The sequence below is a fragment of the Anopheles maculipalpis genome, chromosome 3RL (assembly GCF_943734695.1).
Source record: "Anopheles maculipalpis chromosome 3RL, idAnoMacuDA_375_x, whole genome shotgun sequence".
NCBI classification, from domain to species: Eukaryota; Metazoa; Arthropoda; class Insecta; order Diptera; family Culicidae; genus Anopheles; species Anopheles maculipalpis.
Window position 1 is genome coordinate 74058700 of NC_064872.1, and position 11668 is coordinate 74070367.

At 46.6% G+C, this 11668-nt stretch overlaps 5 protein-coding genes across 5 annotated transcripts in view; 1 reads left to right on the forward strand and 4 right to left on the reverse strand.

The window, feature by feature from the left end:
* The window catches only part of LOC126561947 (protein bric-a-brac 1-like), a 182951-nt gene that overhangs the window by 15133 nt on the left and 156150 nt on the right, over positions 1-11668 (reverse strand). The window lies entirely within an intron of this gene.
* On the reverse strand, positions 585-2001 carry LOC126562863 (pyrimidodiazepine synthase-like). Its single transcript, XM_050219458.1, has 3 exons — positions 1974-2001; positions 825-1417; positions 585-731 (listed from the first exon to the last, which is right to left on the reverse strand). Exons 1-3 carry the CDS (start codon positions 1999-2001, stop codon positions 606-608), a joined length of 747 nt encoding a protein of 248 aa, XP_050075415.1. The 3' UTR covers positions 585-605.
* On the reverse strand, positions 2862-8673 carry LOC126560973 (uncharacterized). The gene is made up of 10 exons (XM_050216922.1): positions 8053-8673; positions 7419-7968; positions 6946-7334; positions 5974-6555; positions 5323-5890; positions 4913-5270; positions 4496-4694; positions 3924-4436; positions 3309-3858; positions 2862-3245 (listed from the first exon to the last, which is right to left on the reverse strand). Exons 1-10 carry the CDS (start codon positions 8601-8603, stop codon positions 2862-2864), a joined length of 4644 nt encoding a protein of 1547 aa, XP_050072879.1. The 5' UTR covers positions 8604-8673.
* Positions 4881-6590, reverse strand: LOC126562058 (UDP-glucosyltransferase 2-like). Its single transcript, XM_050218470.1, has 3 exons — positions 5974-6590; positions 5341-5890; positions 4881-5270 (listed from the first exon to the last, which is right to left on the reverse strand). Exons 1-3 carry the CDS (start codon positions 6588-6590, stop codon positions 4881-4883), a joined length of 1557 nt encoding a protein of 518 aa, XP_050074427.1.
* On the forward strand, positions 9719-11570 carry LOC126562057 (UDP-glucosyltransferase 2-like). The gene is made up of 5 exons (XM_050218469.1): positions 9719-9828; positions 9901-10130; positions 10199-10490; positions 10573-11122; positions 11196-11570. Exons 1-5 carry the CDS (start codon positions 9719-9721, stop codon positions 11568-11570), a joined length of 1557 nt encoding a protein of 518 aa, XP_050074426.1.

Consider the following 11668-nt stretch of genomic DNA (forward strand, 5'->3'; position numbering starts at 1 on the left):
TGTAGTAATTGGTATGTTTTATCAGTCACGCTCTCATTTCAAGATGATCATTTGGATTGTTTCTCGCACCGCGTTTTATTCTAACCGTGGTTTTTTCGCATCATTTCTAGAAGAAAAAAAACAATACAAAAATAAATCTACATGTATCTTAATAATTCGTATGCAGTGTAATGTCATCAGTGCACGTATAGTTCACGTGTGTTAGCAGACGGAAGCTTTCAGCAGGTAGACTTGAACAGGCCGCGTTAATGCACACCACATTGAACAGATTTCACACAAAAAACAGAGGTTTTTAGTTACACGTTTCACCAACCGTTTGCGGGTGTTATGATTTAAATTTTCAATTTATTTCCACTTACAAATGTGTCTTCAAAATGCAGGAATATTTCAGCTTAACATATTCGCAATGTAAGTTAGTAGATGTAAATACACTGATTACCGGGCGAAAGTGAATGTTTTTTTAGTGCGATTATGTGTATTTCGTGATGTGTGCGAGTTGCTCCTAGCAGCTCCGTAATTAGTTGCATGGATAAGAGAAAGCATTAAATGCTGTCCTTGCGTATGTATGTGTATGTGTCTGTGCGGAATGATCATTAGTGGATTGCTTACGCCAGGATGTCGTAGTTATTTTCACCGTTCTTACGGCTTTGCAGGAATTTCGTATGATTTTCGGTGGAAATGAGCGACTGTTTAACGGCTTCATCCTTTTCCATCAGGTCTCGCCATTGCAGCTGCAAAATAAAACCCCAAAAACACCATAAGCATTAATACCATTTCGAAATTTAAAAAAATATATATACATCGATCGTTTTCGTTGCACTTACCAGTTGACCGAAACGATCCTTGTCCAGCTCGTACTTATCGCCGAGCGCAAACTTCAACAGATCGACCCGCTCGCACCACGGCCAAATCATGTAATCGATCATGCCGGGCTTGTCACCGCCAAAGTACGGGGTGCCCCGCGCCTTCAGTTCCTTCTCGAAAATGTCCAACCCACTGCCGAACTCGGTAATAGCACCGGGTGGAATACCGTCGGTCGAGAACAGAATGCGATAGTAGGGCGTAATGACGGCGCCCCCGAAACGTTCGATCAAGATACGATCCTGCGCCTTACGGAATGGATCCGACGGGTAAAGTTTGCGCTGCTGCGCAGAGTACGCCTCCTCGATGTAGTCCGACAGCACTAACGATTCGAACAGGGTGACACCATCCTTGCCGGGAACCTCCAGGGCCGGTACCTTACCGAGCGGATTCTTCTCCAAGTACCATTCGGGCTTTTCGGACAGATTAATGTAGATCGCATGGTAGGGAATCTTTTTGGCGTCCAGCATTAGGTGAACGCGCTGAGCGTAGGGACAGAAACGCATCGAGTAGAGCCGCAGCTTGCCATCATTTGGGAGCTCTGGTGGCGACGAGCCTGGGAAAAGATAAGGAAATGGGGTAAAAAAACACATCGAACACTTGACGGAATGATCAGGCAGTTTTGCTATTCGTCCAATGCCATCGCTTCGTGACTTCTAAGTGATGACGTTTCTGGCTAAAATGTATAATTATTCATTAACGACACGATAAAGGACAATTGCATCGATTTGATAAGATTGTACTTTTACAAGAAGGTACAATAATTAGGTAAGTAGCGCGAGGTAATGCTTCCACCTACCCGATCGATATCGATTTTGCGATTTCTAAATCTGGAAGGGAACACTCATTTGTGTTATCAAAAACCCAAACCTATTTGGTCACGGTTTTGGCTCGTGCTCCGTTTCAGTGTGATGATGCCGGCTACAAACGCTACCACATCGTTTGATGCCCACAGCTTTTGATGACATCAGCGTGTGAAGGTGATGTTAAAAATATCTCACCACCCATGCCAACCAGCCACACACCAGCCTACTTTGCCGGAAGTGAAATGAGCAAACGCACTGGTTTTTCTTCTACAACATTGTACTGGATTTCTACAATAATCTGCTTACCCTTCGCAAGATGCTTTCCGTTGCTCATGGTTTTTCTGGTGATAGAAAAGTTCAGCGAAGCCGGCAGACAAGACAAGACACGGTAACGGTGACCGATCAACAAAGAGATGGCAGCTTTAGGTGTTGCACTGGAATTACGATGGCTTTTATCTGGAACCCGCAAGTATTGTAGAATGCGAGCTGTGAGTGATTCACCAACACAGTCTCGTACGCATTTTGACATTTGCGAGCAACACAAAGGGGAGACGAAAAAAGGCCACAGCAAGCTACAGTGCTGGGCGTATTTTCTTTTACAGTGCTGGGCGGGGTGGATAGCTTTCGAGCGGTTTGCTTTTTAAAGAATTGTGTAGAATCATAATAATAAATTAATGGTATTTTGTATTTAAAAAGCAAGCCAGCTTAACAGCTTTCATCTACTTATTTTTGCAATTGTATTTATTTTATGGATTTTTCCTTTTCGAGCAGTACGTCAGTCGAGTAGCTATTATTACCACAGACAGTACGAAACGTGACGAATACAAATTTGATGGTAATTTAGCTGTTTTTGAAATTCTCATGTTAAATTTAAATCAGCGATAATCACTTTTGGAATTCTTATTTGAATGAAAATGACCACTTCATCAATTCGATGAAGGTGCTGAGATGAACATGAAAGCAGAAAAGAAAGAGAAAATCGAAGACTTCTCATTTTCAAGTGAAGTTAAAAAATGCTGTGCCCAATCTCACATAAATCAATCCAGATAAAGAATTACGATGAGGATTCCTGCTTGTTTGCAGGAAAAATACACTCTAGACTTCTAACATTTTATTAAAAAATAAAACGCTAAACAAAATACTAATTGAGTATTTTTAATTCCTTAAAAAGCTGTGTATAAATGAGAGGATTTTTCACTGTCGCTTCTTTTTCACTTGCCGCTGACGACGGCATAATGTACGTCTTACTATGTACACGATCAACGACACAACAAGTACAACAACACCCACAAAGAACGAGTAAACATCCAATAGATTCGCTTTGAAGGTACCAAGTTTAAGCGTTGGTGAACGAAGATGCTGAACGGTCGGATGCCGCACAATGTATTCGATCCACCACACAGCACGATCGAGTGGTTTGTCGGGCTGATCGCGAAAATACATGGCACGAAGTTGCATATTTTCACGATAGCTTGGTGTTTCCAGCACCTTTAAAACGGTCGAGCGTATCGTGTCGATGGACAGGGAGCTAAAGTCTAGCTTTTCGGCCACACCACCTATCAACGATCGTTTGAGATTCTGGCAAGGAGTCCAAAATATGTAAATAACTATGATTTTGGTTGGTCTCGCTGAATCACTTACCCGATGTTGATCGACAAAGAACGGCATCCCTATCAACGGTACACCAAACCAGGACGCTTCCTGTGTGCTTAGACCTCCCGAATGGGTAATGAATCCTTTCGTGCTGGGATGACTTAAAATACTGTTCTGCGGCAACCACGGTCGGATGATCACATTCGGTGGCAGAGGAATGTTTAGGACTGATTCAAACTTCCACAGGAACTGATAGTCCGGCATTTGACGGAATGCTTCGATGAACATTCGCTGCCGTTCCTCACCGATCATGTCCGATCGTATGTTTGAACCGAGCGAAAACAGCACGGCCCCCTTTTTAGCTTTCGCCACAAACGCTTCCAGATCTGCTGGCAGCGGTTTCGGTTCCTTGATGTGTGCTCCACCGATCGGTATAACGTTCGGGGGCAGTGGTTCGAGTGCATCAAACGTTGGATTGGTGTTTACGAGCATTAGCACCGTGCGTCGCTCAATGTCCCGTATGAAGGGCATGCTTTCGAACGCAAAGCGGTCCCTAACCATCGTGTCCAGCTTTGGCATGATGTCAAACATTCGTAGGCTGTAAGGTAAGGTAAGCAAAATTGAGCAAAAACAGCGATTGGTTCGTCTTGGAAAATAACTCACCCAGCATCCCACAGGCAGAGATACGTATTGTACATCCGCTCAGTAAAGGACATATCGAAGCTGTACGGTAGCGCAAAGTGAGGCGTGTAAGCGTAATGTTTGTGCCCTCCAACAATGTCCACCGAGTACGGTGGATTGCTGAACGCCGTTAGACTGATCAACGGTGGGTAGTTAAATTTGTGCAACAATGGCAACAGACATGGACCGCAACCGAAGTCGTACAGCACCACATCGAACCGAAAGCTGTCCGGATAGTTAAGGATCACGTTCAAGCCGTCCGATTTCAGTGCCCCTCGGCACATGCCCAGATAGAACTCTTTGAAGGTAAACAACGACTGGAACGGTGTTTCTTTTGATACTTCTAGCAGATCAAGTCCTTCATCTTCGTACAGTGTGGAGTACACTTTCTCGAGCAGAATGTAGGTAAGGTTGGTGCGTGATGCATCGCCATCCTGAGACACCACCGTTAAGTTGTGGCCCCGATCTACTAGCTCCTCCATGATGACACGGTTCCTGCAACATTTTACCTCGCTTTGAGTGCCATTCATCGGTAGGGAGTGTGGCATGCTTACCATATGTGATGACTAGGACTTGGGACGGTCATGATGCAGAGTATGTTGGCTCCCTGCACGGCGCCATACCAATCAGCTGACAGCGCAGCTAGAGATAATAGTGTGACAACGCACGGTACGTTCGGACGCATCGCGGTTATCATACTGACTGTCCGACTGCTAGCGTCCAGGAGCCAGGAGAGGCACAATTTGCACATGACTTGCATGCATGTGTGGGTCACGTGGCGTGCGACCTTGCTTGATTGTAATTATTCCGCCAAGCGACGAGTGAGAGACCGCTGGAAGATCACAATCTACCGTGATCACTGTGTCTATGTGTGATATGGGTTGGGTAAGTGAATCAAGCTTAATTAAGTGGACAATCAACAAATGTTTGTCTCTCACACTAGTTAGATTTCTTGCCTGTTTGAACATTACGATACGAGCGTTTGTTAAAGCGTGCAAATAGTCGCTTAGTGTAATATACAGCCAGACCGAGCAGTAGTATCAGCGCCAGCTTTACATCGTACAGCTCGTACACCCAGAATGACATTCGCTTCGTCGGCGATTGAATAGCCCTCACGTTCGGATGACGTAGGGTCCACTCGATCCACCACACGGCACGATCGAGTGGATGCTCTGGTTGATCGCGAAGCAATGCCGAACGGTGGCTCATGCTCGCTCGATAGCTGGTGTTGGTGAGTATCTCCCGGAGGGCAGCTTCAATGTTGGCCGTCGACAACGAATCATGCTGTAGTCGAAGTGCAACGCCAGCAGTTACCGATTTGTGTAGGTTCTGTAATTAACAAAAAAAAAGATCATATAATTAGATCGAGCAGATCGCTTACAGTGCGGCCAATGTTTACCCGATACTGATCACAAATGAAAGGAATCCCAACCATGGGCACACCGTGCCATGTTGCCTCATGCGTACTAAGCATACCACCGTGCGTTATGAACGCCTTCACGTTCGGGTGTGCTAGTATATCGTTTTGTGGTACAAACTTTCTTATCAGAACGTTTGAGGGTACCTCAAACTTTGGGATCTCTTCAAATTTCCACAGAAAATTATATTCCCGCAGATGGCGAAACACCTCGAGAAACGATCTGATGCGATCTTCCCCTAGATCTGCACTTCTAACATTTGTACCGAGCGAGAACAGCACTGATCCTTTCTGACCAGCGTCTAGAAATGTGGCTAGTTCGATGGGTAGCTTTTTCGGTGGGAGTACCTGTAGTCCACCGACCGGGATATGGTTCGGTGGAAGAGATTCCGCAAAATCTACCGAGTAGTGAAAGTTTGCTAGCAGCAGAAAGGTTTTGCGCTCTATTTGCCCCAACGAAGGCATGCCTCGGTAGCGGAAATGATTCCGCACCAGGTGCTCAATTCTTGGCAGAAAGATGTGATGGCGATAGCTAAGGGAGGAGAAACGTTGTGAAGAATTATTACAGAGACATTGTGTTCGTTGGTGGTTAACTTTTGCAAAGAAAATCCTTACATATGATCGACATTGTGCAGCACCCAGTTGTAGAACCGCTGCAGGAAGCTCATGTCCGAATCGTAGTTCAGGGTAAAGAATGGTACGTACGCGTAGTGTTTGTGTCCACCAACGAAATCCGTCGTAAACTGTGGATTGTTGTACGCCGTCACACCGATCAGCGGCGGATAGCGGAACTTGTGTATCAGCGGGAACAGACACGGTCCACAGGTGATGTCCGCAATGACGAGATCGAACCGGAACGCGTCCGGATAGGATTCGATCACATCGAGACCCTTCGAACGTAGCACTCCTTTGCACATAGACGTTCCCCAGGTGTACAGATCTTTGATTCCTGTCAGCGGATCATGGCTTGCCATTTGAAACAGATCGAGATCGTTGTGCAGTTCCGAGTAGGCATGTTCTAGGTGAATGTAGGTGATGTTTGGTGTTGGTTTGCTTTCGACATCCGCTGATACCACCGTTAAATTGTGCCCTCTTGCGGCTAGTGCCTCGATCCAGACGCGATTCCATATGTGATGGCTAGGGCTGGGGACTGGCGTTAGGCAAAGAATGTTAGCAGCATCAGCTAGCACCCACAAGCTTGCCAGAAGTAACAGCACAACGGCAACGATCATCCTATGCAGGTGATCACCATGGAAATGACAATATACGACTGCTACGCTGATGCGTTCATTGTAGAAGTTTTATTCATCATTGTAGAACGCTTCGATAGACGACGTTTTTGCATCATTAGAGTTGAATGAAATAGGAATGATTGGCAAATTTGTTTGCTAATGGGACATTATGATATGTTTTCCACGTGCTTCCGCTAATCTTTCGTGCAGGAAATGATGCAATTAGTGCAGAAACGTGATGTACAGTTGCGGAGAACATGATCATTTATTTGACAATTTGTTATTTATGTTGGATCAAAATGAGCTTCTTGGACTTGTATACATTTATCTGCTTTTTTAACAGCCACATTATCACTATTGAACTTTCTTCTTCGTTTTGCCTGACTGAGGCGACTTAGAAAGTAGAGCTTTGCTCACTTTGTGCAGAAGGTAGAATACAAACAGTACGGCTAGCACTAGGCAAAGCTTCACATCGTACAGTTCACTCTTCCACGGGCCTAGTTCCAGTGTGGGCGATTGGATGGTTTTCGCGTTCGGATGTCGCAATGCCCACTCCACCCACCAGACACCACGCTCCAGTGGAGTTTCCGGCTGATCTCGGAACAGTCCCGATCGTACGCTCATGGCCTCTCTGTACCGTGGTGTTTCCAGCACCTTCAGGACTGTGTTGCGAATTTTTTCCGTAGTCAAATCCCACAGGCTTATCTTTTCCGCCACACCCGCACGGATAGATTTCGCGAGATTCTAATACAAAAATAGAGAGAGAGAAAGAGAGGTTTTATAAGAATATCTTCCTTCCAGCTGATGGAGAAGGAACCCTCTTCTTACCCGATACTGATCAGCGATCACAGGCAGTCCAATCATCGGCACGCCGTGCCACGTTGCCTCGTGTGTACTGAGCAGTCCACCGTGCGTCATGAAGCCCTTGATGTGCGGATGGGCAAGAATGTCGTTCTGTGGCAAAAACTTCTTGATCATTACATTCGGTGGAAGATCAAATGGTAGATCGGTTTCAAACTTCCACAGGAAGTTGTAGGCTGGCATCTGCTGGAATGCTTGCAGGAACGCTTTGATTCGTTCGGGACCTAGATCCTTGCTGAGCACGTTCGTGCCGAGCGAAAACAGTACCGAACCCTTCTTGCCGGCTCGTATGAACCGGTCTAGATCGCTCGGCAACGGTTTGGGCGGTATGATCTGCAGCCCCCCGACCGGGATCATGTTTTGCGGGATGGGTTCGGGAAAATCGACCGAATGATGTGAGTTCACTAGCATCAGCATCATCTTCTGATCCATATCAGCCAGGTAGGGGAAATCTTTCGTTTTCTCGTGCGCCCGTACGATAAGATCGGTTTTCGGGAGGAACACATAGTTGCGATAGCTGAAATCACGGTACAAATGAAGGGAAAACAAGTGTTAAATGACATGTCGTTCAAGGCTAGTGCGATCAAACCGTCTCACTAACAAGTAATCGATCCAATGCAGAGCTGCGTTGTAGAAGCGCTGGAAAAAGTTCATATTGGTATCGTAGTCTAGCGTGTAGTACGGCACGTAAGCGTAGTACTTGTGGCCACCGATCAGATCCGTCGTGTACGGTGGAATGTTGAAACCCGTCACACCAACCAACGGCGGCTGGCCGAACCGATGGTAGATCGCGAGCAAGCACGGCCCACAGGAGAAATCGTACAGCACCAGATCGAACTTGTAATCCTTCGGATAGTTGCTGATCGTTCGATATCCCTCCGAGTTCAGTATACCGACACACATCGAGATACCGTAGTTGTAGAATATCTTCATGCTCTCCACAATGCTCGACTGTCCCATTTCGTAGAAATCGATCGCTGTCGAACCCTCGTGGATCGCATCGTACGTCTTCTCCAGATGGATGTACGTAACGTTCGGTTTCGGCTTACGCTCAATGTCCGGCGACACCACCGTCATATTGTGGCCCTGTGCGGCAAGCGCATCCACCAGCACACGGTTCCAGATGTGATGGCTTGGGCTGGGGACCGCCATCAGGCAAAGGATGTTGGCACCGTGGGCCAACCTGCCAACCGACGCGATCGCTAGCAGCACCACCGTTAATAGCACCGAACCCATCTTATCGTTTCGCTCCGTTCCGCAACGCAACATCCAGCAGGGTCTGCAGCATCACACCAACTGGCCGGACAGTGGGGTTTGCACACTCTTCTAAAACCTACATGCTAATTGCCAACAGGCACAGTGGACGAGTGTTCCGCGTTGGGTGCCGCGCACTACTACCGCCCGGAGGCGGCGTATCAATTGGCAAGATGATTGTGCAAAAATCACTCACCATAGCGTGTGCAAGTGGGCACCAACCACACACCGAACTGATATTTGTTTAATGTCGTCAGATAATAATGCGATTTGCGTTTTATTTGTAATCGAAACCAGATGTGCTTGGAACTGCTTCGAGCTGCAATCGCCGGGTTTTGGAGGCTACATAAAATGATCTTGATAGTTGTGTTTAATGCATTATCTGAACCTGACACACTTTGCGAACGCGGCGCTCGTAAGCGCTCTTTTTTTACGTGTCTTGTCAGATTAGGCGTCTTCCTACGGTTGTATGATTTATTACTACCGTCATAAAATCATATCATGCGCTATCAGTGTCCGTAGAAACTTACCGTGCAAAGTACACGATTGTTATCAGATAACAAGTTCTCTGGAGATACTTCTGACTCTTCGTACCTCACCCTCGAAACGATCAACCGATCCTCAACGGCGTTGATTTGCGACGCTGATTGTATCCGATGGTCTGTGATATGATGCGCTATCAAGGACAACGGTTCGTTTAACCTCTGGTGCAGTTCTGTTGATTAGGTTATATTTCTCCCCGTGGCAAATCGTGGGCATTGGGCAAGCATTACATAAATTCTCATCAGTTGTTTGCAAAACGGTACCGACTTGCGCTGTTATGTTTTGGCAGCGTTGGTGTGGTAGTGGTGCGAGAAATATCAACCGTCAACCTATATTTAGTGCGTGCGTGAAGGTCTTGGTGAACTTGACCGCACGGGTGTGCCGTCGGTGGACAAACGCTGATGGATTCATTTGGCTAGAATTCTCTGCTTCTGGCGGACGTCCTGTTGTTTATTGTGCGGAAAGACGCGATGAGGTCGCTTTTCACTTTCATCGGTGTATTACTATCGGTCGGTGGGATAGTAGATGGAGCCAACATACTCTGCCTGATGGGAGTTGCTAGTCCAAGTCATCATATATGGTAGGTAGAGGAGTACCAACCGGTCATCATACGTTATTTTAACTCTGTCTTTGATGCTTTTTTCCCCCATAGGAATCGTGCAATTATGGACGGCCTTGCGCGTCAGGGACACAATCTTACCATCCTGTCAGCAGATGTGGAAACAAATCAACCAAAGAATGTTCACTACGTACATCTGGAGGAGATCTATCCCACGCTTTACGCCGGTCCGGATTCGATCGATCTGCTCGAGATGGCAAATGAAAATTTGTTCAAGAGTGTGATCTCCTTCTATCGGGACTTTGTGGTGCACGAGTGTGCCGGTAAGATCGTGCATTGTGCGAACCGATCGTGGGGAACACACTTATCTTTCCTACGCTCTCTTTTTCAGGCACCCTTAAATCGAAAGGTTTAAAGCAGGTTATGGACTATCCGGATGATTTCCGGTTCGATCTTGTGCTACACGATTTTACTTGTGGACCGTGTCTGCTGGGATTGCTGCACAAGTTCAACTATCCTCCGTTGGTTAGTGTGACGGCGTTTAACAATCCTCCCTACTCGACGGAAGTCATCGGTGGGCACAAGTTTTACTCGTACGTGCCATTTTATTCGCTCAGCTACGGGACGGATATGAGTTTCTTCCAACGTATTCACAACACACTGCTTAGTCTCACTGATATGTTGTAAGTTTGCGTACGGTTGAAAAATACCTCAAGTGGTGATCTAGCAAAAAAAAAATAATAATTACAATGACTTCCTTTCCAGCTATCGAAACTACTTCTCTAACCCGCGAATCGATGAGATGATGCGTAAATACTTCCGCTACGAAGATCTCCCCTATGCTCCCGAGCTACACCAACGATCGAAGCTGATGCTGGTCAATGCGCACTACTCGATCGATTTTCCAGAATCTTCCCCACCGAACCTTATCCCGGTCGGTGGTTTACAGATACGCGAACCTGCACCACTACCAACCGATCTGGAGCAATTTATCAATGCTAGTCGGAAAGGCGCTGTCCTCTTTTCGCTCGGTACGAACGTCCGTAGCGATCAGCTCGACAATGAACGACAGCGCATGATCATCGATGCGATGCGTCAGCTGCCAAACTATCATTTTCTATGGAAGTTTGAAACGGAACCAACGATTCCGCTGCCGAAAAATGTGATCGTACGACCGTGGATGCCTCAGAACGATCTGCTGGCGCATCCAAAGCTGAAAGCTTTTATAACGCATGCGGGACTGCTGAGCACGCACGAAGCGACATGGTATGGTGTACCGATCGTGGGTATTCCATTCATAGCGGATCAGCATAGGGTGAGTAGCGAAGATCGGTGTAGATCGGTAGCCTCCAAAACTAACCACTCCACGTTGTTTGCTCGACTTCCAGAACCTGGAACGATGCGTACGATCAGGAGTGGCGAGACGTGTTGCTTTTCAAACAATGACCACCGAAGAGCTGCGGGGCGCTATCAGAGACGTCCTGGAGGATCCTAAGTATCGTACCAATATGGCGGCACAATCGGCACTGTTTCGTGACCAGCCGGAGAAACCTTTGACGCGTGCCATTTGGTGGATTGAATGGGTTCTGCGCCATCCAGATGCAACGCAGCTGCAATCGCCGGTTTTGAAGTTAGGATTTCTGAAAACGTACCTTCTGGACATCGTTCTGTTTTTCGGCGCGATTCCCGTACTGGTAGTACTGCTGCTGAGAAAATGGTTGAAAAAACCGAGACAGATTTCAGACGGTAAGAAGCGTAATTAAGGAAGGATGAGCAGGATCATGATATCTATCTCACACACTAAGGAGCATAAATAAGCTATGTTATCTACCTCGCTAATGATCGTAAGTTTTGTTTTTGA